Source organism: Eucyclogobius newberryi, unplaced genomic scaffold (assembly GCF_026437365.1).
Source record: "Eucyclogobius newberryi isolate DKJ021-1_F unplaced genomic scaffold, fEucNew1.0.hap1 SCAF_4, whole genome shotgun sequence".
In the NCBI taxonomy this organism is placed as follows: Eukaryota; Metazoa; Chordata; class Actinopteri; order Gobiiformes; family Gobiidae; genus Eucyclogobius; species Eucyclogobius newberryi.
This window is the reverse complement of record NW_027316056.1, coordinates 23943266-23969537: the sequence shown is the minus strand read 5'-3', so window position 1 is coordinate 23969537 and position 26272 is coordinate 23943266. Positions and strand designations below refer to the sequence as shown.

Here is a 26272-nt window from a genome sequence, read left to right as displayed (position 1 = left end):
TAGAAAATTCATAAAATGCCCAGTTCAATTACGTCAATATGGAAGAAATGGTTAGGCCCATTCGCCCTTCTCATCTCCACCTGCCTTTTCCATGTTCTTGATCCTGCCTTTCCTCCGTACTGTGCAAATAAATGCAGATGTTTACTTTTGGATAAAAGCTTTACAGTAGAATTGCCAATAAACATTTCCCATTCCAGTCTTTTTTTGTGTCGTTTCTGGTGGTTCAGGTACGCATGAAGTTCTATCAAAGCTGAATTTCTTTCTTCTGGTAGTATGATATAATTGTCTGCCTCAGGCCAAAACCTCTGAGCTGAAGTTTAAATCAAATGTTTCTACTGACCTCTAGTGATCTAAGGTAAAATTGCACCCAATCTGAAGAATGGACAAAGTAAAGACAAGATGAAGCCATGATCACAACAGAACATTTTTATATAAAACAATTTATATGGACATTCAATAACAAAAAACAAAACAAAATGGCAGTCAAAAGTGGGTTTTACATGACAGAGGAGGAGGACCAGTCATCGCGAAACCATTGCAACTATGGAGATGGCCACACGGTTTTCTATAATACAGTGGCAAGAAAACCTTGACAGGTAAATGAAGCCACCACACTTTCAGCCATTAGTTTGTCATAGGGTCTTTTTGCCAAGCGGCACTGTGCTCATCTTCGTCAGCCAAGTGCCAACACCAGCTGCCTATAGAGTTCAAGGGGATCATGGTAAAGAGGACTTGGGCTCTGCTGCTTGAAGTCAAATATGAAAGACACAGAATCATGCAAAACTAGTTTACTTGACAATATCGCTCATGCTGGTTAATCCATGCCTTCAGTGGATCTAAAGGTCGCTCTGTGTGTTTTGTGGGACTAGTAGCATCTTTGGCTGTTTTCTTTTTTAACTGTTGTGTCCAAAAACACATTCAAAATGAAGATGGTTTCAAAGAAATGTCTAGTTCACAACAAAAATCAAAACAGCAGCACAAAACATGTCCTGTAGATTTCTCACAAAGAAATCAAAAATACAAATACAGCCATAAAATTCTTAAAAAACATTCCAATTTTACATTTGGATTTCCTTATATGACACTTTATATCCTGTAATGTGTGATTGTGATAAGATCTGGAAAACTAATCTAATCCAGAGTCACAGCAGTGTTTGAAATGGATGGATCCTTTCACAAAAACATTAAGTTTTAACCTAAGTGCTACATGCCTTTTCCATCCAAATGCTTGAGGTATTTGTCAAACAGACAAATCCATTCTTTTTTTTCAGTTAAATTGTAATACTAATATCCCATCTTCAATCAAAAGGGGATTATTAGTGTTGCATGCAAACCTTTGGATCGTCCATGTGTGCACTCCAGTATATAACAAACGGGTTATTTAAAAAGGACATTTAAAAGATAGAAGAACAGTAAATAAAATTACTTGTAGAATTACCATAGATTATGACATACATTAACAAAGGATAATTATACGAAAGTATGTGCTGTCTAACAAATCTTTGGAACCAAACAGAAATCAAAAGCCACATTTGTAAATATAGAATACAACAGCATAGAACATTATAGAAATGCACAACAGTAAGATGTTTCGCATGTAATATTTTATATCCACTGACAGCATGTCTCTTGCTCAGTGTTTGCTGTCTGGGCAGCAACTATAATGCAGCTAACTAATTCAAGGAAGACTTCTTTAATGTTGGACTTGCTCTATAAAAAGTGGAGCATGAGGGGAAAATCCAAATAATAAATCCCTACATTAAAAAGAAAAACAAATACTGCTGCATTTGATGACTATAGATTAGGGATAGGTATTTTTTTGTTATCAAAAGAAGACTTTTTACAGCGTAGTACATCATTTTTGTAGTGTTTTATACATGTAGTTATCTCTGTGCATGTGTGCGGGATCATAAGTGTAACAGGGGGTTCTCCTATCTCCATTCTCTGGTTCAAACCCCATGGTTCACTATACGCCTAATAACAGCAGTGGCTGCAATGCAAGTCAAACTAAATAACGCTTTAATAATGTTAATAATAATTATTAATAATAATCATAATTTGGTAACTTTTCTCTACACTAATTTCTTTGCATATGACACATTAAAGTTAAAGGTTTACCTTTCCCACATACTAAGAAAACATGAGGTAAGAAACACCTCTAGCCATTCCACAATTTGTGTAGTGTAATAACCATCACAGCATGGTTCTCGGACTTCCTCCTTGGACCAGGACAGACAGCAGGCCTCAGGTTTGTGTCCCCCAGTGAGAGAGATGGAATTAGGAAAAGCCCTCATTCTGGTCTCAAGTGTAACACTCTTAACCTGCTGCTTCCAATCACGCCCATGTTGTGTGGATGCATTTCCTTAAATGTTGAATGTGTGCAGGCCACACAGATCCCAGCTCTTTCATAAATAATTAAAAGCTGCTTGAAAGTCACTTTTGTCAAACAGCCTTTGGAAGAACATTTGGGCTCCATCCCATGATTTGTGCTGCAGAGTGCCAAGGAGAAGGGGGACTATAATACAGCCGTGCAACATCAGGTCTTTTTCTTCTTTATAATGCAAAAGGCCAGGTCAGTTTGTACAGCATTCCTCTATTTTTTTAGTAGTATATATATATATATATATATATATATATATATATATATATATATATATATATATATATATATATATATATATATATATATATATATATATATATATATATATATATATATATATATATATATATATATATATATATATATATATATATATATATATATATATATATGAAAAAGTAGGGGTGGGGTCAAAATTATAGCCATGGCCAACTTTGCGTCAAAAACTAGGTGCAGTTCACCTCCACAACAATAGAGGGAGCTCTTTCATTTTATGGAAGAAGAGCTCATGGTAACTGTCTTTTAATAAGGGGCAAATCTGCTGTATCCTCCTCTGTAGAGCGTCGCCTGTGTTCACAAAACCATAAACACTATTTAGACAAATAGCTTAAGATATAAGTTTCCTGACCGCGAGGTAGATTTCTTACCATCGCTCCAACACCATAGGCTGCAGGGGCTAGTGCAGCATGATAGGGGTCTGCTGTATAAACACGTCCGTAACTGTGGCGAATAAAGTAAGTAAATTAGTAAATGTTTAATAAGGAGCCATCATCTGAGCTGACAAACATGAAGTTACCTGTCACTGTAGGCGGCGGCGGCTGCGGCAGCTGCAGCAGCTGGAGTTGCCGCCACTGCAGCTGGCTGGGCGTAGCGATACGCTGCATATCCGCCCTGTGATGAGGTCGAGACGAAAGCATGAAAAATGAATGGGCACAAGAGAAGACCATTAATCCTCATTCAACAACTAGAGCAGGTTCACAGGCTCAGTGTATCTACATAGTTACAATGTGGGGAAACTGCAGGAAGAGTGAAATATTAAACAAGCAGACAGTCAGCATATTTGTCTAAACTGGTGCAGAATAGCATTCACAAGGATGTAGGTCAGGCTCTTGTGCTCTTTCCCTCCAGAACTAACACAATCTTTAATGCTCCAAAATAACCCTCTTTTGTGCCTTTAATGCCTTAGCCATGAAGGGAGAGAGTCTTCACCCCCATAACTGTGCCCACCGCAGTTCCCCCATCAAAAACAACAGTTAAAGAAAGGGGAAGGGGGGGTGAGGATGATCGCATCCTTTTTTTGTTTCATGAACAGCTGATGGACAGACAATTTACAAGTACAGGTGTAAGAAGACAGCCAATCAGATTAGGAGAGCACACGCACATACACACTCACATACACTCTCACTCACAGTCGCAGGCCAGCGACTAATCACGGACACGGCATGCTTTCCCAGACCAGAAACACACAGTGTATTAGGCAAACATGTCTACATAAACAAAACACACCACTGCATTCTAGCCTACAGGATAAGTCATGACCAAGTCCCCACATTCAGGACCACACTTTGCTGCTATGGGGAAGAGGCTGGACTTGGAGAAAGGAAGAAAATAGAAACTCAATGGAAGCTAAAGTAAAGAATAAAGACGAGAGTAAAGATGGGGAGACTTGGGAGGAATCAGCCTTGTAAGTATGTCTGCATGCCCACACTGATTCAGTTAGCATGCCACAGGTGAAACAGATCAGGGAGATTCCTGGAAGGGGTTTGAAATAAATCCTGTATGGAGGACTGTTCTTGTCCTATATTCTCTCCTCTGTATCAGATTTAAGTTTATTTCCATCCTTACCGTCTTGTACGCTGTATTTGCAATTGAAAAACATGTGTATTTCATTATGATTTAAAAAAAGTCATCTAAAAGAGTGGTTCTCAACCTCTGGGTTGCAAAATAATTTCAGAGGTTCCCCCAGATGAGGGAAAATGTTATACAATCATCTAAACAAGGCTCGACATCCTTCAAACGCAGTGGGTAAAGTAGATTAATCATTGTTGACCCTAGTAAATAGGTCTATCCTCAAAGTTTAAAAAAGCCAGCAGTTGGTGACTGAAAAAGGTTGAGAACCACTGATCCGCTGAATTAAGAGTAAATTAAAAAAATATATATAATAAGTGCCCTGACAATCACCTTTCCAGTAAATATTTTTTTACATGTTTTCTACCCCTTCCGCAACTCCACCCATGTCAGAATCCAGTGAGTTAGTAAAAGAAGACAGAAGGCATTTCGATCTCAGATGGTCAATAATGTCTAGCAGCACGCAGTCATTGGAGACGAGTAGGATGCACACTGGCTCTCACATAGTGTGTAAACCCTACCTGGGGCAATCTGCCACTAATGTCCTGAAACACTAGTCTACAGAGAGAACAGAAAAAGCTATTGTCAACCTGGTCACCCCCACACACACGCACACCATTACACACACACACACAGATAATCACATTGGTACAAACCCACAAAAACGCACAGGGGAAAACCCAAGAGTCGACTCATGAATGGGAAAACTCCAAATGTCACTTTACATTTATGGAATTTCATGCAAGTATCAGTAAAAACAACAATTTATACCATTCATTGCGACAATACAGTGGGTTTTCCCTGTGCCATCACACACTTAAAACTCAAGAGACAGGGAGGAGAAAAAAAAGGGGGAAGAGACTGGAATCGAGAGGCTCATACTTACATAGAGGTCAGCTGCCCCGTAAAACCCATCCTGATAAGCCATCACACTGAGAGCGATGAAATATGGGAAAAGAGTAAAGTCCAGAGAAATGGTGGGGGAATGACCAAATGTTGTGATGCACCAACATGTGCACAGCAAACACAAGCGATGATCGGACAGGTGTCAATGGTGTCAGATTGTGAAAGAAGAGAGGGAAAAAAGGTGAGATTACACACCGTGCAACATGCAAAATACCACCTCTTTGTATATACTAGCATTTGGACTTTTAACTAGATACCTCTTAATTTAAGTAGTGGCTTAACGATACCATACAATTAAAAATGACAAGGAAATGGTATTCTTATTGATCAATTAATGTCAAAAACTGCAATTAAAAACACCAATTCATGACATGAAGGCACTTAATGCACCATATAAGCCCACATGCATTTTAGTCTATAACTGTATGTATATATACATTGTTAGTGTCTGAAGTGTTTACCCCGGGTAGGTTGGGATGGCAGGCTGAGGCACAGCTGCTCTGACTGCACTGTACACGGGCCGGGCACGACCTCGCAGTGCCCCTCGAAAGGTTGCAGCAGTGGTGGCAGCGGCAGCGGCTGCTGCTGCTGGGTACGGGAAGCCTGGGACTGTAGGCAAAAGAGCAGAAATGATTTTCAGAGTGATTTAAGGTCACCGTGCTATACAGACTGTCAGAATAAGTTAAGTGTGAGGCGTCTAACCTGTGTAGAGTTCAGGACTGTACATGGCTCCGACCATCGGGCTCAACTTCCACCCTGCTAAAGTGAGACATTTACTTTTGTTAATAAAGGAATTGTGGGATGATATGGTGAAAAAAATGTTGAGCAGTAATGTAATAAAGGCAAAATCAAATAAACCGTTTACATTTGAGAATGAAAAGATCCTACCCTCATACCTCAGCAAAGCTTCAAAGTAATAATAAAAGTATGATATGTGCACATGGCTTGAAAACAGCACTTGTAAGTCTCAATTGTAAATTTGAAGATTGCACATGGGAAAAAATCTTAGAAACAGAAGCCCGGGGTAAATGTATTCAATACAAATATCTATAAATACCACAGGTACTTTGACAATGCTATATGGGACTGCCTATATAGAGGGACAAACAACAAATCTGTTTTCAGAGTGGAAATTACTGGACTAGTGACATGACTATGTACAGTATATATACATTGCCTGGCTAATTTTGAAAAAGTGAAATGAACCAAATACTAAAATTGTGAAGGGTAAATGTATAGGATGAAGTAGTGACTGACGCAAATATACAAAATAAAAAGTGTCCCATTGCACAGTTTAAACAAATATGTAAGTCGATGTTAAGTGTTACGCTTCATGTGTCAAACCATGTGGCCTCATGGGGTTTCAATGCCCAATCTCATCAGATCTCTGAAGCTAAGCAGGGCCTGGGATGGAAGACACTGAATACAGCACGCAGTGAGGCGGCTGTGGCTGTAGCACACACTGCCATTGTGTCCTTAGGCCACTTCACCCGCATTGACTTCAGAGTGGAAGTACACTGGTGTATGAGAGACTGAGGGAATGTGGGACAATCTGGCATGCTTAGAGAATGTACATATGTATGTTAAATACACTGTCCAGACCAAATAAATCATAATAACTGCTAAAATATCCAATTCCACAAATGTAATTTTTTTTTTTAAAAACTATCTCCACATGGTGTTACCCTAATTGAACAAACGGTGTTAATTGAACAAATGGTTTTACCATATGGAAGAGCTGCAAGACCTTCACCATTTGCATATGGCGCTGTCATCTTCTTGTTGGTCATCACTCTGGCGGTGGCATTATTGACCTAGGTGTCAAAGAACGTGACAGTTTATTTGCCGTTGTGTCCGTAACAATGAGGCAAATTGGAGTACATAGAAATAAATTGTACAGTAATTTTCAACTAGCACGTGTCAACATTACATATTATTAACAAATGTTAATTCTTTTGATGAACAGCAATGGTAATTGATGCATGCTTCTTTTCAATAAAGAGAAGAATCCCGGTGAGTAGTCAGGCAGTTTGCACACTAACAATGCAACCAATAGCACACATAAAAAACAAAAAACAAATTGCATTCAAAAACGATATCCAAGACCACTTTATTGCTACCTGCAAAAAAGGAGGGAAAAGGTGAACTAAGCAGCAGAATCATCAATTCAACGATGCAAAAAAAATCAATTAAAGAGTTCATTCACAAATTACACACAGCCAATCAAGAGCGCATCACATCACCAGAAGTGAGCAAGTAGCCAATCAGCAAGCATCAGATGCAGCAAGAGATCAATCAAAAAGATAGGCAGCCTTCCCGGTCAAGAACACTATACATCATACGAAGTCAGAGGAAGAAGGGCAGGAGAAAACAACAGAAGAGACAAGGATGCAAGAGGAGCCAGTCCACATGAAGAACACGGAAACACACACATGATGGGAGAGAAGAGAGACGAACAGTGAACAATCCATCCAAATGTGTCACTTTTTCAACAGGATGCGACACTCCTCCAGTTACATCTGACTACTTTGGATTTAACTTCACAAGAGCAACAATCTAGACAGAAATTAATATATGAGGAAAGTAAGAGTAAGATGGAGGTGGGGATGCGATAATCATTCCTCAAAAAGTGAAAAACAAACCATATTAACTTAATCCATGGTTGTAAAACAAAGTCAGGCATTTCAGTTTCAGTGTCAGACAGCAAACCTCAAAACACCAACACACCATTCAGAAAAGGTCAATCAGTCTTAAAGCACTATGCGCGATTTGTTTGTGACATTTCATACAGCTGGGATTTCGTAGAATAAATGCTTTTGGAAGAGTTTTAATATTAAGACCAACATTGTCTTTTAAAAGATATGCTGTAATCCTAACTAGACGACTACACTCTTCTTACCAGTCAAGCTATCACAGCTCTCATGCTCAACATGCTTTCCCACTAAGTGCACAAATGCAACTATTGTTTGAGACATGACAGAAATGACAGTACTACATGACGTCATACAGATGACGAGAAAGAGTAAACCATGCAGGATATACAGCTGTAAATTAAATGCTAAATGTAGTAAGTTTGAGAGGTGACTAGAATGAATGCATAAGAAGTGGTAGTTTTCAGATAGATGCAGTACATTCAGTTATATACGTGGCCTTATAATGCCATGCGGTCAACGGCTAATCTAGTAATCATTTCATTCACCTCCTCCCCAGTCAATCAGTCAAATCACAGAATAAGCCAATCAGGTTTTATCACTCAAACTCCCAGCAGGAGACCTCCATTTGGGTGTCGGGTGCATTTTATTTCATTTGGACGGACGGGGTGGGGGAGGGGTCATTCAAAGATGATGCCATGTGTACACAACTTACCGTTCCCCGGAAAACGGCGTGAGGACACGCGAGCAGTTACCGTGGAGACTGACAACAACAACATACAAAAATCATCAGGGTAATAGAGAAAATATATGCGAGAAAGAAATGATGAACCAAACAAAACAAAAACAAGATAACTTAACAGAGAAAAACGAGGTATGATAAGCAACCCCCCTCTTTGGTGAAGAGCCGTAAATGTAATGGTCACTGCAACTTTAAATCTTGTGAATATTACCTGTGCTATTAAAAACTAGCTAAAGTAAGTCATGTGTGTATGGGCAAAGATATAAACAGACACGCATTAGCCATAAAACTGCCTTTAAAACAAACCTATTCCCATCCTACAATTGTTATGCTATGGTCATAAAACTAGTGCAGAGATATGGGTCAGGGATGGACATCACAGACATATGCAGGTGCACATGAGACAAACCGGGACAAGAGGACAGAGAGGACAGACAGACAGACAGACAGACAGACAGACAGGCCGTGGATAATAATGGAGAGGGATGGGGGAAAAAAACAAACTGAAAAAGGTTTTTAGAGCTACAGTTTCTAGTGCATTCTCTTCACCTCATTCTCTCTTGGCCCTCCGCATTTTGATTCCAGCACACCCACTCACAGAAAGAAGAGTGCAGGACATTCCATACCATGCAAAAGGAGCTTCAGTAGCAAGTAAAAATAATAAAAATCAAACGGAATAAAGCAGACCAGGGCAAATGGCAAACAAAAGCAAATTGTGTATTTTTTACTCCAATGGCCATTTGCAAGTAATCCTGGAGCTCATGCTGACAAAATGAAAGTCACAACAAAATGCACTTCCATGAGATTTGGTGTCGTTTTAACGGGAGTGATAGATGCAAGCATGTGTGTAGAACATTGTCATCCATGTCGCGTTATTTGTGAAGTTATCAGTGTCCCATTTGACTTTGAGAGCACCTTCATAAACACCACCCTTCTCGCGGCAGACACATTCCTTAAAACGTCTCCTGACAAATTGCCTCCCGTTCATGCATCGGTCTCTTAAAACGTCACATCGAGAATCACAACCCTGCGTTAGATTTAAGGAAGTCAACATCCGATCTCAAGCTCTGTCCATGCAACATACAGTAGCCTCTTACCGTCGCCATCTAGAGGTAGCGAAAAGAGGCTGGCTGTCCACACAACCGTTAACGAAAATGCCACTCATTGCAATGGTAGAAGTGATGACGGTGAAGGTGATCGGGGGGGGAAGGGGGAGCAAGAGAGCAATACAAACTGAAAATGTCCTACATGCTGAGACAGAAGCAGTTCAAGAGTCGGCAGCAAGGTCCCACTGGCCATGCCATTTGTGTAGCCCCCTCTACCCAGCATGCTTTGCAAACCACATCGCTACGAGATCAAAGTGCAACAGACAAGCCCAGGACAATTACATCGGAACAACATTGGCACAAAGTAGACAGAAAGTGCCAATCTGTAAGAGACGTCTCCGAGTGCGACACCGTTGTACCATGCCAGACTGAAGCCAAAGTGGGTTAGAGATCAGCACAGTTACAACCACCCGGGTCACACACACAAAAAAAAAACTAAACAAAAAAACTCGTCTCGTCACCGAACCCACCGTGATAAACTCATTTTTATTGTCGGACATGAGGGGAAACACAGGAATATGTTTTATTACAAAAAGTGGGGCCAAGGGTTGTGGAATTACCTCAATTTTCCGTCCCTCTACCAGCGTGCCGTGGAGCTTCTCTCTGGCTCGCTCTGCATCAGCACTCGTCTCAAACGTCACAAAGCCAAAGCCCTGCGAGTGTGAGTGCGAGGGAGAGAGGAGAAAATGGAAACAGAGAAAAGGATTGGTTTGAGAAGCTTCTGCTGTGCTCAATTCTCTCACTAATGATGTGTGGTTTCTTCCTCCTACCTTGGATCCCCTCTCGTTGAAAATGATCTCAACATCAAGGATTTTTCCAAATTGCTGAAAAACAAGAGAGGAAAATGAGAATCTGCAGGAGGAGGAGTCGTGTGGTGCCTTTTGCCACGGGGTGTCAGCACTGTTCAAGCATGAGCAGCTGGCACGCAGCCAACGCTGCTAGTCTTTTCTTCCACCATATCTTGCTTGCCTCTGTTCTTTTCTCTGCACCACACTTAAAAAACATAGCTTATGTAACAGTCCCGCATTACACCAAATCCTCACACCTTACTACCGGAGAATGCCAGGCTCCCGTTTTTAGCAGAGACGGTTCTCCTAAATTTAGACTAACATGCAATACATTATTGAGCTTAGAATATCATCACAATAAGGCATTGGTAATTATTAATAAGCGCTAATAACCTGTCATTTAAAAAGCACAATAATATATGCAAATGTGAACAAATAAACCAAGCGTTTATGTTAACTACATTATACTTGAATTATCATTACAATTAAGAGTATAGGTGTTGCAATAGAATCAAAAGACAATACCAGATTTATATCTATATTACAAAATAAAATAAAATGTAATTATGTGTAAAGTTTAAATAAAAACGGTTGAATAGTAAAGGATATTTCACGCCTGTTGGTCTATTAGAAGTGAATAAAAATATTTCCATGATTTTCAGAATGTCTGTTGTTTGTTTTATGATTAAAAAAAAAAAAAAAAGAAAAAAAAAAAAATCACACTGCATTATTTAAAACTTAAAAATTAAACATTTGTAACTTTGTACATTTCAAAGTCAAATCCGTAAGAAAAACAAGAGCATGAAGCCCATACAGACCCCGAACATCTGCCGCAGGTCGGGGTCCCGGAAGCGGAAGGGGATATTAGAGACGTGGAGGCGTTTGGGGGCCCCTTTAGCATCCGAATCATCGCCGATGCTCCCTCCTCCACCGCCTGAGCCGACCCCTGACTGACCGTCAATCTGGGAAGACCCATCTGGCTGTTGGGACGGGGACAGCAGAAAGGCAAAGGAGACGGGGAAACAAAAGTCACAAGCGTACGGTCGATATTTGTATGCAGGAATTTAGTCAGAACAAGCGGTCACCTAAACTAGCAAATGAGGCGAATTATGCAGTTTAATTTTGTTAAGCCATCCTGATCATTCTTCCACCCCCCTCAAGCAGTGGCACACTACTGAAGCTGCTCCAGTGACAACTGCACCCTAGATGCCCCATCTTACACCCCGGACCTGGATGCGCCTCAACAATCTGTTTTTCCAATTCATTGTTTCCCATCAAGGCAACTGCTAGTGATTTTGGGCATTAAAAAATGTATTGGATTAAAATCTTAAAATGTTAATCTGAGCTACCTCTATATGGTTAATATTACGCAAATGTAACCTGGCCAGCCAGATGAATTCTCACAATAATTTTGTTTCAGAAACTCTTGAGAACTCATCTGCTCAGGCTCGCGCTGTTCAGTCTGAGCCTGGCCACAATGTGGCTGACCAATCACAGCATTGTAGTTTGGGCAGAAGTCAAAAGGACAAATCTGTTTTTCTTTCATCGGCTCAGTCATTACAAAATCATTTCTGAAAATGTCAAAATCTGTGTTAACGTAATGAAAATAACATTCCAGCACAAGCATTATCCCCTTTGTTGAGATCTGTTTTGATTAACAAAATACGTTCAATCCACTCCACAAGGAAAATGCCATTCTTATAATTTGGAGAGTATTTTCTGCTTCTCAACACACAGCCATTTCCTTTCTGACCATTTTATTCCATTTGTGTGATAGAAGTATCTTGAGACCAGTGCCTCCATGTGTCTTTATTTACTGGATGATTTGTGTGCTTTCACAGTTCAGGAGACTGCGGCGCGGCCTTGCTGTGAGCTGTGCTGCACAGAAGAAGCGGCTGGTACTCACTTGGGCACCGAGGTTGTTGGCGTTGGCGCTGTTGGCCACTCCGCCGGCCTCCACAGGACCCTGCACTGCCCCTGCCGCGTACAGGCTGCCCCCGTAATCCAGCGTCAGGCCGTTCTGGGGGGGTGGAGGCGGGGGCGGAGGGAATGCAGAAAAGGGAGGAGGCACTAGTCCCTCCTGACCACCAGCACTATCCTGAGAGCCCTGATGGAGAAAAACAAGAGAAGCTAAGTCATTTAAGTCCAACATATCTGTTACAACGCGCATATCCTGACTGTTCTGGGACCATTTTCCCAAGAGTTGAAAGACATACAACGATTGATATAGGATTTCCTCACTGCAGTGTACATGTGTATGTCAATGTGATTTTATCGACAGGCCCAACCCCCAACCATTAAATATTTACTGCAACAATATCAATTATTGAGGGTCAGCAGCGTCCATGTACTATGTTTTCTATAACAGTTAAGTCTCTGACACCCACGTACGCTCACCGACGCCTCTGCACACAAACCACCTTTGACACACAAACGCCCACACAGCTAAATGCTCGCAAGGACCAACTGTTACTAAGACTGCAAACTATACGTATTCCAGCATCATTATAACCCCCAGAAATGATTTATAAATGGAGCGTAGGAGAAACAATACAATTTGAGCTCCCACAAACACATGGTGAAGCACGACTCAAGCAAAGGCACACACGCGTACATTCCTCGCAGGGGATGGCTACCCTAAATGGTAATAGAGAGCAGCAGGAGACAGCAGGGATGGAGAGGAAAAGGGGATGGACGATGAAGGTGCTGACTGGTGCAAAACACATGGCCATAAATAAGAGATAATCTGACCAGTGCTGTGTCGCATCTTTTTATAACTGGTGTGGAGGAAGGACTAATTAATACTGAGGCATTCTGCAAACAGCCACATTCCCTCTTCTAATTATGACTTACAATCATTATCACTTTCCATATAATCGTTTGTAGTAATAATGGAGAAAGACTTAATGATGTGTCGGCACTAGTCACTCAGGACTAATGTTTCATTAGAGAAAGTAATACTTATTGTCTTTTTCCACCTGAATGCAGTAACCTCTAAAGACTCAGGCTTAATAGACATCTGCTGAGCTGCACTGGCGTTACGCGTGTGTGAGTGACAGATCGCAGCGATGCCCATCTGAGTTCACAATGGATCTCTGTCCCTTTGGGAGTGCTAAAAGTATGGAAGGAGAGCTCCGAAGTATACGCGAATGTGCCATCTGTCCCACCAGCTTTTGACCTTTCTCAACGTCACACCTGTGACACTGAAACCTGCCCCTTCCCTCATTCCAACAGCAAGAGGCGTGCAGCTGACATGTATCACGTTCATATTATGACACAGTAGCATATACAGATAACACAAGGGAAACTTTGTCCTGAGCGGTCTATATTACAATACATACATTACAAACGTAATCTGAAAACAAGTATCCAGCAGCAAACCAAATGGAGAGTTTACATTTCCCTATGCTGAAGCAAGACTTCCCAGGATTTAGAGTTAGCTCTGTAGTTTAATCAGTCTTGTGATATCAATTAAACAATAACAATCTGACTTAAAAGACAATGTTATCAAAACCAATAATCAATATCTACAATTTGGTCATACCTCAGGGCTAAATGCCACAAAACAAAAAAGGATTATGCAACACTTACTTTTATATTAGAAAAAAACGTATGCTGGCCTATAACACAAACCCTCCTACGCGTATCTAATATACCTAAAGAAAGACTTTGCCGGGGCTCTTGTGGATTTCAGTTTGCTTGGGTTGGTTAGTTTGCTTGGTCGTGATATCCAACAGGGTAGAGCATTTTGAGTCGGTGTTGCCCGGCACCACACAGAGTCCCCTCTTCACTGTCGTCCGTGGCCGAATCTCACGCTGCTCTACTGCCAGGGAAAACACTCCTAATGCACCTCGTCCTCAAAAGGCACTGCATTCTCCATCTTGGGTGGACTCATCACCAGCACTGTGATTACCGACTACAGACTTGATGAACTTTGTGTTATGAGCCGCCCTGCGACTGCAAGAACCACTTTCAATCTCACCCGTAGGCCACCAAACAAGATTGTGCTGTAGGAATAAACACTCAACCGTTGCATGCAAGCAGTTTCCAGTGTTTCCATTTTCCATGTCTGATGTGCTGCTAATAGAAGGGTGGAGCTGTAACCTATACATGTGAACTTTCCTTTAAAAATGGCATGAACAAAATAGGTCCCCACTTTCTCTGCTGTGGAGGTGAAATGGATAGTGGGTGGAGGTAATCTCTAACCCAGATGACAAACAGCAATAGAGTGTCTGTCTTGAAAGAGAAAACTGATCTCTCGGCTGGGGCAACTTGGGAAATGAGAAAAGCACAATGTTATTAAAAAGACAGAGGCCCTGGCTACATCCAAAGTGAGAAGAGGCTTTCTGGTGACTGTACAGCCTCAATACATTATACAATTACAGCATCAAGCATTTGGACATGAATAAAATGTTCTCAATGCATCAAAATATTCACGGTTCATTAAGACGGTGAATATTTTGAGACAACTCGGTGGACAGCTCAGTGGACTTTATAACTTCTCATCCAACTCAGACAAAGCAGTCCTTAATAATCTGTTGGGTAGTCTTCAAAAGTCATGATGTACATTTTGTCCATGTGCACAGCAGATTAAATCATGTCTGTCAGTTGTTGTTTACACTGAGGAACAGACTAGAGAATAGCAGGAGAATGGACAACCCCGGCTGTTGCCGTTTTATTGCCAGCCTGAAATAGAAGCAGGAACGCAGGCCAAAAACAACCTTTTATTTGTGTTCGCCGATTGGCCTTTTCAGTGCAGATCCGTCGACGGGCAGCTCTCAACCTAAAATGCGATCACTGCTCTTGTAGTTACAAAAATAGTGTATGTTTGCCTTCCGTGCTGGCTTTCACAGTCTAGTTTCCTGACTGCTAGTAGCCTTTACGATTTGATGGAGATAAAAGCATGTAGTAATAAATGGCGGAGATGAAAAGAGGGATGCACAAGGATGTAGCAGGAGGAGGGTCTCGGACAATTGAAAGGAGAAGCCCTGTAGACAAACTGTACATTTGTGTCAGCACTTAGGTTTGTGTACATTTGGCTTGCCAATGTGTTCTCATCTTGTGTGTACATTTGAGCACACATACTCCTGGTGTTAAGGCGATAATTATTCTTGTGCAAGTGTAGGCTATGTGTTGGCTAGGCAAAAGCCAGTGAGTCAGAGTGGTAGCTGTAGCAAGCTTACTTTTGGGTCACTTAACAGCAGCAAGTGCGTCTGAGGAGGCATGTTATAAAATGTGCTTGTCTGCGGCAGTCTCACTATGGGTTACAGGAGACAAGGAGGAGAAGAGGCGCGTGGCTAAGAGCTAACTAGGGCACCACTGGGTCATTTCACATGAATAATGACATTTCAGGATGTTACTTTGGCCCGGAGCTATTAGAATATAGCCTCATTCAGCAAAGTTTATGATGGACAATGTGTTTGTCGCACATATTTTTACTCTACAAACATTATAAACTGGGGTAGGTAGTTTTATTTTGGGGGGTTTTGGTGCCCGTGTATTGTGTTATCCAAGCAATAAACAGCTGGAGAAGCATTTGCAGCGTGTGTGGCATAGTGATGAGGCAGGAGACACCCTCTTGTTAAATTATTCCGTCCTACATCAAGCCCTGCCTCACCATCCTCCTCCCCCTCATGCGGCTCTTCTCCCGTCTTTCCTCTTTCTGCACCCTCTCCCTTTTCCTTTTCCTCCCACTCTCCGCTCTGCTTCTTTACGCTTCATAAAATCCAGACGGGACCCTTGCATATGTCCCGCCCCCATGAATGCCAATCATCTTATGGGCTTCATGGCAACAGTATGGTAGTGCATCTCAGGCTCCTCCCTCCCACGTACGGCTCCGTCTCCATATAGAGTAACACAAGTGCTTCTTAAACCCACTCCGCCCACATCTGCACTCCGTGTAGTGCTTCAATCACATATGACCCCTGCCACCCCCCTTTCCGTGCATGCTACCCCCGGTGACTCCTTTTCCTGCTGCCTGTTTACAAGAGGCGTGCATGCATGTACAGGCCAGCAGCACACGCCACATCACTGTCACCCCTGCTATCCATCAACTGACTGTATTAAAGTTCCTACTCAGCTTCACAGTAAAACAAAAAAAAAGAACTCATGGCAAACTCTCAACAAACGCTCGATGAGATGACTTGTCCACATAATCGTTCATTAAAAGATGTATGCAAACAGATGTGCAGCTGAGCACACAGATACAGAACCATGTGTTTACCCAACATTCAGCGCACCTTTTAGCCACAATCATGAATCAAGTTAGTCTAGTTCTTTGGCTCTCCACTTCATTATTTGTATGTCCATTGTGGCTTGCAAATGTACACAAAGCTGGTATATGATGCTGCTGTCAGACTAATTATGCATACAAAAGCTTTTAAATATCTCAGCAGGAGGGGGTTTGCTCCATTTCATAACCACGCTTCGGAGCAGCACTAGCAAGGTGCTAACGCTACAAGGCTCTCCCATCAATGTTTCCCTCAAACTGTCCAACAATCTGCACAAATGAATGACTCATGCATGTTGCCACGGCAACACGGCTCATTGGGATCATCTAACAACCATTATTGCTAACCCTGCAACAAATCAATAACATGATCAGAGGGGGAGGACAGACTGTAAGGCAGAAGCAGGGAGGAGCAGTGTGAGGGGGGGGGCTGCTCCTCACTGCCTGGATAGTTATGAAAGTGTGCCGGTGTGTAAAGTTTCGCAGCAGGTAGGCGGCTCTCCCTTGCCTCGGGGCACATGCTTAGGTGGGGCTTGAGAAAATATTTTGTAGACTTTTGTACCATATCCAACTCAGAACAGAAGAAGTAAAGGCAGCGAAAGCAGAGTGGCGCTGTTAGGATAATGAAGAAGCAGTAGCCTCCTCCGTGCACATATGCAAGTGCACAGTCAGCTGTACGATGTGAAATTGCGTCACACTGAAGCAGCTCTCTGCAGCTGACTTACGATATTTCCTGAACGCATAAAGCTAAACTGTGTTGATCTCTGCTTTTTTCACTTTCATCCACACACAATTTGGGTTTCCTCGGCTTCCCTGACGGAGGCTGTCCCATCACCTTTAAAATCAATTTCCAATCTCCTGCGCCCATTCCGTATTCCCTGACCCAACCCCCTCCCGCCAGGGGCTCTTAAAGGAAAACATTGAGATAACAGCTGTCAAGGCCCCAGGGAGAGTGTGAGGAGGGAGAAAAGAGGTCAAACCGTAAAGAGCAGGAATCCAAGGTGCAACAGAAAGAGCCTGACTCACTCCGAATGAAATCTAATGACACAAACATGACACTTCATGCACTAAGTTTGGAGCCCACTGTGCTCTCAAGCAGTGTGTGTTTGTGAAACGTGTGACACAGAAATTACAGTGAGGAGGTGTGAGCTGAAAAGAGGAGAGGCAGAAGGCAGGAAGTGATAAGGACTAAGAAGAAAAAAACAAAAACAAAAAAGACGGACAACTGTTCTACGGACACCTGTCTCTATCGCTCCCAGGCTTTCAGCAATGTACGGACACAGCTGCTGGGCCAATAAAGACTTTTGACTTGCCCCTCTCCTCCCGCTCTCTGCCTGGGCTTCCACTTTTACTTCAAACGAGTTTAAAGCAGGCAGAGACTGCACACACCAACCTGCTACATCCAGAAAAACACGCTGCACTGTATGTTCACATAGATTCTTTGAGCATACATAATATATGGCATAGCTCTTTCTGGACTAGTAATTAAGGGCATATGCTAAAATAACATGTCCAAAATGCAGTGGCTAATATTCTCTGTATCACCTCGTCATCTCTGATTGCTACACGAGTTTCTCTTGATGTGTATCGCAAATAACAGTAGTCAAAAATGCCCTGAGTGGACTACTCCACTAAAGGGGTCAAGTAGAGTCCTCATCTGTTAGTAGTTAATTAACATTTCAGTGACAGCGCTGGGCACTCTGATGCCGCTTCATTTACAGTGAGAGTTGTGACGCACACAGATACACACAATGGACAATATGAAAGAGGAGCGCTGACACTCACCGACAACACGGAAGGATAGTACAGTCCCATCATCGTATTCTGTGCAACAACTCAAAGTGTGGGCTCTCCACTCTCCTCCTCTCTCTCTCGCGCTCTCCCGTCGAGCTGTGTCACCTCACCAGCTCCGCTCTCTTCTGTCTGTCTCCCAGATTCAAAATCTCCCTCTCTCTGCCCCCGCTCACTCGCTTGCTCACTCACTTGGTCTACCCTCCTCCTCCTCCGGCCCCTGTCACTCGCTCCCTTTACGGTGTCTCCCACTCAATAGCTCTGGCTGCTCCTGCGCTGCTACGGTGCGGCTGTGCGCTTGCTGCTTGCTCATCTCTGAGCTGAGGCTCCACTCCTCCCACTGCTCTGTCACACCTGCAGACTGTCCCCTCCCCTCGGCCTCGCTCGTGTCGCAGTCCCTCTCTCTACATCCTAGAGCGCCTTCTTCATCTAGGTGAGTTAACTGGGGCTTCACGCCACTGGGAGACAGTGTGAAAAGTCACCATTTACTGTGTTACATAAACACGCTGCTTATTTAAGAAAATATGTATTAGGTAATCAATGTGATTATTTCAGAACAAATGATCAACCCATTTGCAAAAAGAAAACACAATCCACAACATGAAAACACAATCCACAACATGTACCAGCTTAATATGCCTTCGCTCACAACAGCCTAATGGGGGCACCAACGTAGTCTGCAGAACAAAATGTGTCCAAAGGATTTTTCTTTATTCATGTCAAACATCGGGTCCAGCACCCTCACCATGTTCCAGTGTTATCATTCATATACAACGTCCCACAAATCTATTTGGCTTGTGGCAGCGCAATTTGCATTCTGCTCAGCAATGGGGAGAAATGACTTGTAATATATGCAATTACATGAATAGAAACTCAGAGGTAATTACTGAATGCAAATGTGTTGAAAAGCAATTTTTTGAAAAAACTTCAGCCAGAAGGAGAAAAAATGTTGATATAAAGATTAGAGCTTCACACTGGAGAATTAAGTCGTTAAACTAGCCTCGTTAAAGCCTTATTGAAAGCACACTTCAGAAAATCTCAATCTGTTTGTTTTCTTGCTTAATACTGAACATACATTTTAAACATCAGCATCAATATAATTATTTTTTTATTGAGCCAGTAATGCTGTCACCGGTACTTCCCACTCGCAGCGGCCACCAATTAAAACTACCTCAAAACCATTTCCTCTCCAGCCTTTCATAAAACCATTAGCAAACATTAAGAAACCACTTGGCGAAGATTTGACAGATAGCTACTTATTAGCGTTTCTCAGTTTGAAGTGTCTGTACCGTGTTCACACATCCGCTCCATGCTGCTCTCTGGGCTTTTCCTTTGATCACATCATTCTCACACGGTTGTTGACAGTTTAGCGCCTCTGTGCTATGAGAGTCTCCACTGCCCAGTATTGTCTTCCCATGTTGTGCCCCCCCTCTTCTCTCTCAAATGGTGCGATGCGGCAGACCTTGACTTACATTTTTACATAAAGATGTGCAGCCTTTATGGTTACTCCAGCATCATTATCACTGGAAGGAAGTGGTTGAGAGCACGGTCCTCCTCGCAGTGAAAGGAACAGTGGCTAATTAGCTCAAAGCAATAAGTGCGCAAGAAAACATTATAAAGGAAGGGTGGGGGTATACGATTGTGTGCTGATAAACAGCCAGGGGTGGTTGGGCATCACTGACATGGAGTCGCGAAAGAAGGGATTATGGGTAGAGCAGAGAGGATGAGTGGATGAACGGAGGATGATCTAAGGATTACCCACACAAAAGAGCAGCCTATTAGCACAATCAACCTAATACAAACTGAGGAAAACAGATTGTAGGGATTAAAATGGAAAGATTAAAAATGTTAGTGGAACATTTTGTAGGAGAGGCATTTATTCAACGTAGATGAGAAATATTTATTCTACACCTCCATCTCGTGGTTTCTAGGGCTCCATTGAGCCATTGAAGCAATAGTGTATCAAGTATAAGTGTCTCTCAGAACAAAATTAATTTAAAAACAGCAAACATGACGCGTGACAAAAACAATGTCCTTACCTGACTGTGAGTAGGATATCCATGGTAACCAAGGGTCAAAGGGTCATTGTTCTGTAAAAGAAAATGCAAATTTTAAGCCAAGTGCCATTTACAGTTTTAAGACCGACAAATGTGCCTCATTCTTTGCCTTATTGAGACCTTTTGGCTCACTGGATTTGACTTAACACTTTTGTAGTCCTAATCAAATTAACTCTGACTCTCGTTATCTTACAAGTCAGAGTATTCCAGCCAGCAGCTCCTTTATAAGCCGATAAAGACGTGATTGCGGGAGCGAGTGGGTGAGCTCATGAGAGCAGGAGATGAAAAGATGCGGAGGAATCGCGGGTGTCACCGGCACTCTTAAATCACAAATGGGTCAGGGGGATGTCAAAGCGCATGAAGTCTATTCGTATGAAATGGCATCATGAGCCTTGATGAAATCTCCACGCACTCCTTTCACTGCTCTGTGAAGCTAAGACCAATAGAGCAAACATCTGGTGAGCAATTAAGAAAACACCGAACAGGATGAACATTTTTCATTTTGTTACCAGAAATAAAATAAAAACATCCTTCAAATTAATTTCCAGCTGACTTAACCACTTCGTATAACCCTGCGCTTCAGCTTTATACTAACGTACCGTATTCACACACAAAAAGAGCTTTTCACAGCAATTAAAACGCGCTTTGATATGAGGCAAACATATTTGCCTGGCCCTGGCTTCATATCACTAGATTAGAAAACAACTGGGCTCCACCCCCTTCTCTAAGCCCCCCCTTTCCATATTCCTTTCATCTGGAACCAATGTCCTACGTCTGCTCTGTCCCCGGGGGGAACACTTTGCTCTGTGCACTTCACAGCTTGACTTCGCATGATTAATACTGTAGCCATCTCACTGGGAACCCCATGGGGCAGTTTCACTACAAAAACTAAGCACAAGGTCCCAAAATGTGAGCAGTTGATCATAGGTAAACGGAGTGCCATCTTGATTGAAAAAAAATGCCGTTTGTGCAAGTGTATCTCTGAGCCAAAAATGTACTTAGTGAGCTAGCTTTGAGAGGTAGAAGCACTAAATAATGAATCGCCTCTTAGAGGGTTGAATAACATGAATAAAGTATAAACCTGATTTTACAGCTAGGCCAAACTAAATGTACTTCACTTAAAGAATGGAGCTATGCTTTCAAAAGCAAAGGAGAAAAATAAATTTAAAAAGACAAAAAGGAACCCGACGGGAAATTAATGGGGCCATGTGGAAAAAGGGAGGTACAGGACGACAACATCTGGAGTGCAGAGACTTGTGTGATGTTAAGATGGAAATGTAACACTAAAATGTCTGTACAGAAAGAGAAGCAATGGCACTGAACACAATGACTCATGCATGAGCAGAGTCATGTGTTTAATTTCCTTAAGGAACTGCAGGAATGAGGAGTGTGTAACAGCCCGCTCACTGCAGTTCAACAGCACCACTAAGAACCAAAACAGTCGGCTTCTCGTACAGATTACCTAATTATGACGTATACTTTTACATTTCTCTTTGTGAGCGGTGACAAACGAAGCACATGGGATTGTTGTTGGAGCTAGTTAGGGTTTTGTAAAGTGGGGGTTGGTTAAAATAAGATAGGAAGAAATGCAAAAGAGAGGGTGAGAAATCAGGAGAAATTAACAAAATGACTTGAAGTCAACAGATGGTGGAGGAGGAGGGGGGCAGATGCGCAGGAGGGGGGTAAATGCAATCAAAAGATGTATGGCTGCAAACAAGCATTTACATTGTTGATTATCTGCTGGGGAGTGTTATTGAATAAACCGCCAAGCTGTTTTAAAGACTTGAAAAATACTTTCAGATATGACAAAGAAGATAAATGAGTCATGTCATGATAGGTGCAACTGTTCCATTGTTCAGCTCCAATAAGAAGCCACTTTGTGTGTGGCAGTGATCCTGTTTGTGCTCTACAAAAACTGCAGGTAGTGCTTAAATTAGATTGTTTGGAGTCTATGAGTTGTGTCTAATTTGGTCACAAGACTCACGTCTATTCCTATCATGCCTTGGGACAGCCTTTCATCTGATCATCTGATTAGGAAGAACATTTGCTGCTCTGACAGTCCAAACTGCAGGAAGCGTCTCCTCCACACTCAGGAGGACGTGAAGCCATTTCATCCACAGACCACTTACGTGTTAAGCCTCAGAACAGACGGGCGACCGCTCGCCTTTCTTTCCCCTCTCCATCCCTCAGTAAACCTACACATGCTGCACACTTTGAGTCAAGGCAACATGCCTACAGAATATCATTGATCATTCTTCTTATGAGACTTAATAGACAAAAATATGCAGTGCAGTCATTAGAATAAGCCTGAGCAGTACAGTATCATGATCCGTCATTATGCATACATATACTATGAAACCTAAGCTCAATGATAACTAGTAAAAACACAATTTTAAATAATTAATATTCTAATGTGCACTATAGAACACACAATCTACTGCCTGAGAGACAAACAACTTAAGTGAAATTGATCTGGAGAATAGCAGCACATTAAGCATGCTTCAAAGCAGAACCACGCGCCCCGAGTCCAGTCTGCTGAACATAATTCAGTCAACAGAGCAATGAAAGCCATTTATCACAAAAACGACATAAATATTCTCCGCATACAGCAGGACTAAATTTTTCTTGCTGACGTTTTCATTCTATTTCAGCACAGCTGAGATGAAAATACAGAGTGGTGATCCACCTACATTAATGTCCCCATCCAGTCATTTGTCCTCGCACTGTCACCCCAGGCAAGACCTTATTAGGTTAGAGAGTGCCCCGGTTCTTACCAAGAGTGACAACAAAACACGAGCCGCTCAACAACATGCCAGACAGATACTGAAGCAGACGGCCTCTGAAAAATGGCAAATCATGCTTTGTCATGATTCACTGAGATAAACGGATAATTTACCACAACCTCTTTGTGGGACAGCAAAGTATTTAAGCTCTATCTGCAGTCCGTGGCAGGAGTATAGGGCATAGGCTGAAAAGCTGATTTGAAGGAGCACTTCTTTCACTGTTGGATGCCTTCCTTAGTTTGTGTGCGTTAGCAGAGCCTTCAGTCATACACAGCCCCACTGCAGTGCTCATTTCTACATGCTTTACTGCTCTGCCTAAACTTTGCTGATATGCCTCGACAGAGACATTCTACCCCCGCACTGCGATGACATCACAGCCCAGGCACTAATGAGAAAAACAGCAGTGTCAATGGCCAAGTGGGAAAGATCCCATTATTGAACCGAGTGCTTCAAATGGATTACTCTGCGCTACTGCCACACCCCACTGTATTGACACACGTTCAGTTCAGAGACCTGTTCTTTCTGTTGTGTCAGCAAAAAGCCCATTTCAGAGATAATGAGGAAATAATCAGAGGAGGGTTTGGTGTTCAGTGGTGTAGTGGTTTAAGGTGTTGCACATGTGTGGTTGGTCCTAACCTCGACCATTTACCATAAATCTTTCTCCCCATTTTACACGGCAGCTTCCCTGTCATACAGAAGGTTTGGTCTCTGGAAACATTTATATTATTTGAATTCTTCAACTGGCTTTATAAGAACCAAATGTGTGCTTTATTGCAGCTATTTTCTAAAATGGATACAAATTTTGACCAAAAAAAAGACATACAGACCTTTGATATAAAGTAATCTGCAAGTCAGGAGGATTGAAGGACGATCCCTTTATGAAGCTGATTTTTTTCAGTTCTTCCTAATATGTGTACTGCACCTTGATCTTGGACACAGGCAACAACATTACTAAAACTGATTGTGAACATTTGAAGTTCTGTTTGATGGTTTCCTACTAATGTTTTTTGGCATCATGTGTGTTGTATAAATCCTCTGTATTAGATAAGAATCTCAGATCAGTGTGGATATAATGCCCCCTCCAGTTTGAGATGTGATCCCATTAGCTGGAAACAAAGCCTCTTTACTGCCAGTGATAGGGAAAATCTGTTCCTGCAGCAAAACCAGTGAGTGAGGGGGGGGGGGCTCTCTCCCACTCTCATTTCCGGACTGTCCAGCCAGATCACGTTCAATACATTTTAGAGGCTGAGGCTATTGATCTGCGTTTCACTGTGACAAACAAACACACTCATCCAGTGCATGTGTTTAAAAGTGCATTATGGTCCACAGCCTGCCTGTCAGCACACACCAACAACACGGCCACGTAAACCCCACTCGTTTAGTTTTCCCAAACAGGAGCAAATAGGCCACTCCACCTCCATTATGGGCACTTTCAACAGCAAAGAAATAGCTTTCAGTACTTCAGTGGAGCCTCTCATCCTCCACAATATACCATAATGTCCAGGCTGCCTAGAAGAGTCTGGTGGAGGTTTAATGAACCACTGCATTGCTGAAGCAAGCAGAGTAAAAACAAATGCAATAGTGTTAATTAAAACAGCCCAGCAAATCAATATAATCCTCTTGAGTGGGTTGGAGATTGATGACTTGCTACAAACTGAGAACAAATCTTTGTTTTTACCAAATGCCATCTATTGGGGTTATTCCCTTGCAGATATCTAACTATTGGGTATAATTTACATTTAAAAACAATCTAGACCTCAACATTGGCCTGCAGTGCAGATGGAGGTCAGTTTTACAGTTGTATGCAGGATAAAGCTCCACGGATGTTGTGTCACACTTCAGGAGGAACAGGACATGACAGTAGACCACAATCAGCATGTCCCTCTTCCAGCTTAAGTTTGCAGAGCAGGTATAGAAAGGACCAAAACATTTCTATAGCATCATTAGCCCGTTTCAAACTGTTGATGTAGGCTACATGGACTGTCACTTTACACACACATAAACAAGGCAGTATTCGTGTTATAGTGGACGGAGGAAACATGTGCCACACATTGTGCCACATTGTGCCACCATGCTCGCTCACCTGGCCAACATCCCCGAGCCCTCCAGTGCCGTCCATCCGGGGGCGTTTGCACTCGGCTCCGGACGTGTCGAGCAGAGCAGCCGCCGTCTGTCCGTCAGGCTCCGGGTCTCCTCGCTTCATGCCCCGCACAGCCGCTGGAGGACCCCCGGTGTTGGGGTGCACACCCGCCATGGGGTCCAACTCTCTCTCGCGGTCCAAGAGAGCCCGGGACACAGGCAGCATGATGGAGGCAACGTCGGTCGACATTAACATTTAGAAATCGTTTGTGTGGTTTCTATCTACACGGAACACAACACAACGCAGCCGCGCTCAAGAGCCACTGCCCGGGATGAACTGTTCGGAAACACTCCTGGAGACGCGGTCTTCAGCTGGGCCTTTGTATCAGCCACAAAGAGTTCAAATGTTATTTAGCCCAAACCGAGGAATAACTGACTTCCTTAAACGCGATTCGCGTCGCAAAAACACGAGTGAATAAAGCAGTAGCAGTGTAATAAAAGGTGTGCGGTTCAGTCAGACACAAGCTCCAAACACCATCTACACGATCTAATGTCAATGTGAAGCTACAGACGCGTTTGCTGACCGTGTTTATTTACTGCGGGTTGCCTCAGAGGCCTACGCTATTCCAGCTCATAACAAACCAATTATTCAAACGCCGATCTAACCATTGGCTCTGGAGCGAACTCTACAGCCTTATTTCCATATGCTTTTCTCCTTAAGGGGCGTTTTTATAAAAGCACAACATGAACATCCTACCGCAGCCTTAAGATGAAAAGCCCCTCAACATGTCTTCCCTTTTCCTCTGTGTGAGCCAGACTTGTGCCACAGAAGGTTCACTACAGATCCTCGTCAGGAGCTGGCGTTTGGCCCCATGTTCGTCCGCTACTTTGCGTTAAAGGAAAGGACGC

The 26272-nt window shown here is 42.6% G+C and overlaps 2 protein-coding genes across 8 annotated transcripts in view; both read right to left on the bottom strand.

Moving 5' to 3' along the window:
• LOC140378220 (retinal cone rhodopsin-sensitive cGMP 3',5'-cyclic phosphodiesterase subunit gamma-like) overlaps positions 1 to 26272 on the bottom strand; it is a 40505-nt gene that overhangs the window by 8354 nt on the left and 5879 nt on the right. The gene's annotated exons all lie outside the window — the stretch shown is intronic.
• Positions 412 to 25679, bottom strand: rbfox2 (RNA binding fox-1 homolog 2). Of its 7 annotated transcripts, none has more exons than XM_072463341.1 (13): positions 25368 to 25679; positions 20484 to 20534; positions 12331 to 12531; positions 11243 to 11404; positions 10407 to 10460; positions 10197 to 10289; positions 6864 to 6951; positions 5840 to 5896; positions 5599 to 5746; positions 4753 to 4789; positions 3180 to 3274; positions 3031 to 3103; positions 412 to 2950 (listed from the first exon to the last, which is right to left on the bottom strand). In XM_072463341.1, exons 1-13 carry the CDS (start codon positions 25617 to 25619, stop codon positions 2906 to 2908), a joined length of 1356 nt encoding a protein of 451 aa, XP_072319442.1. In that variant the 5' UTR covers positions 25620 to 25679; the 3' UTR covers positions 412 to 2905. The 7 variants fall into 7 exon arrangements, 6 of the variants coding, with proteins under 6 accessions (XP_072319442.1, XP_072319441.1, XP_072319440.1 ...); XM_072463340.1 differs by lacking the exon at positions 4753 to 4789 and adding an exon at positions 5118 to 5163 and having other exon boundaries at positions 5840 to 5893; XM_072463339.1 differs by lacking the exon at positions 4753 to 4789 and adding an exon at positions 5118 to 5163 and having other exon boundaries at positions 25368 to 25678.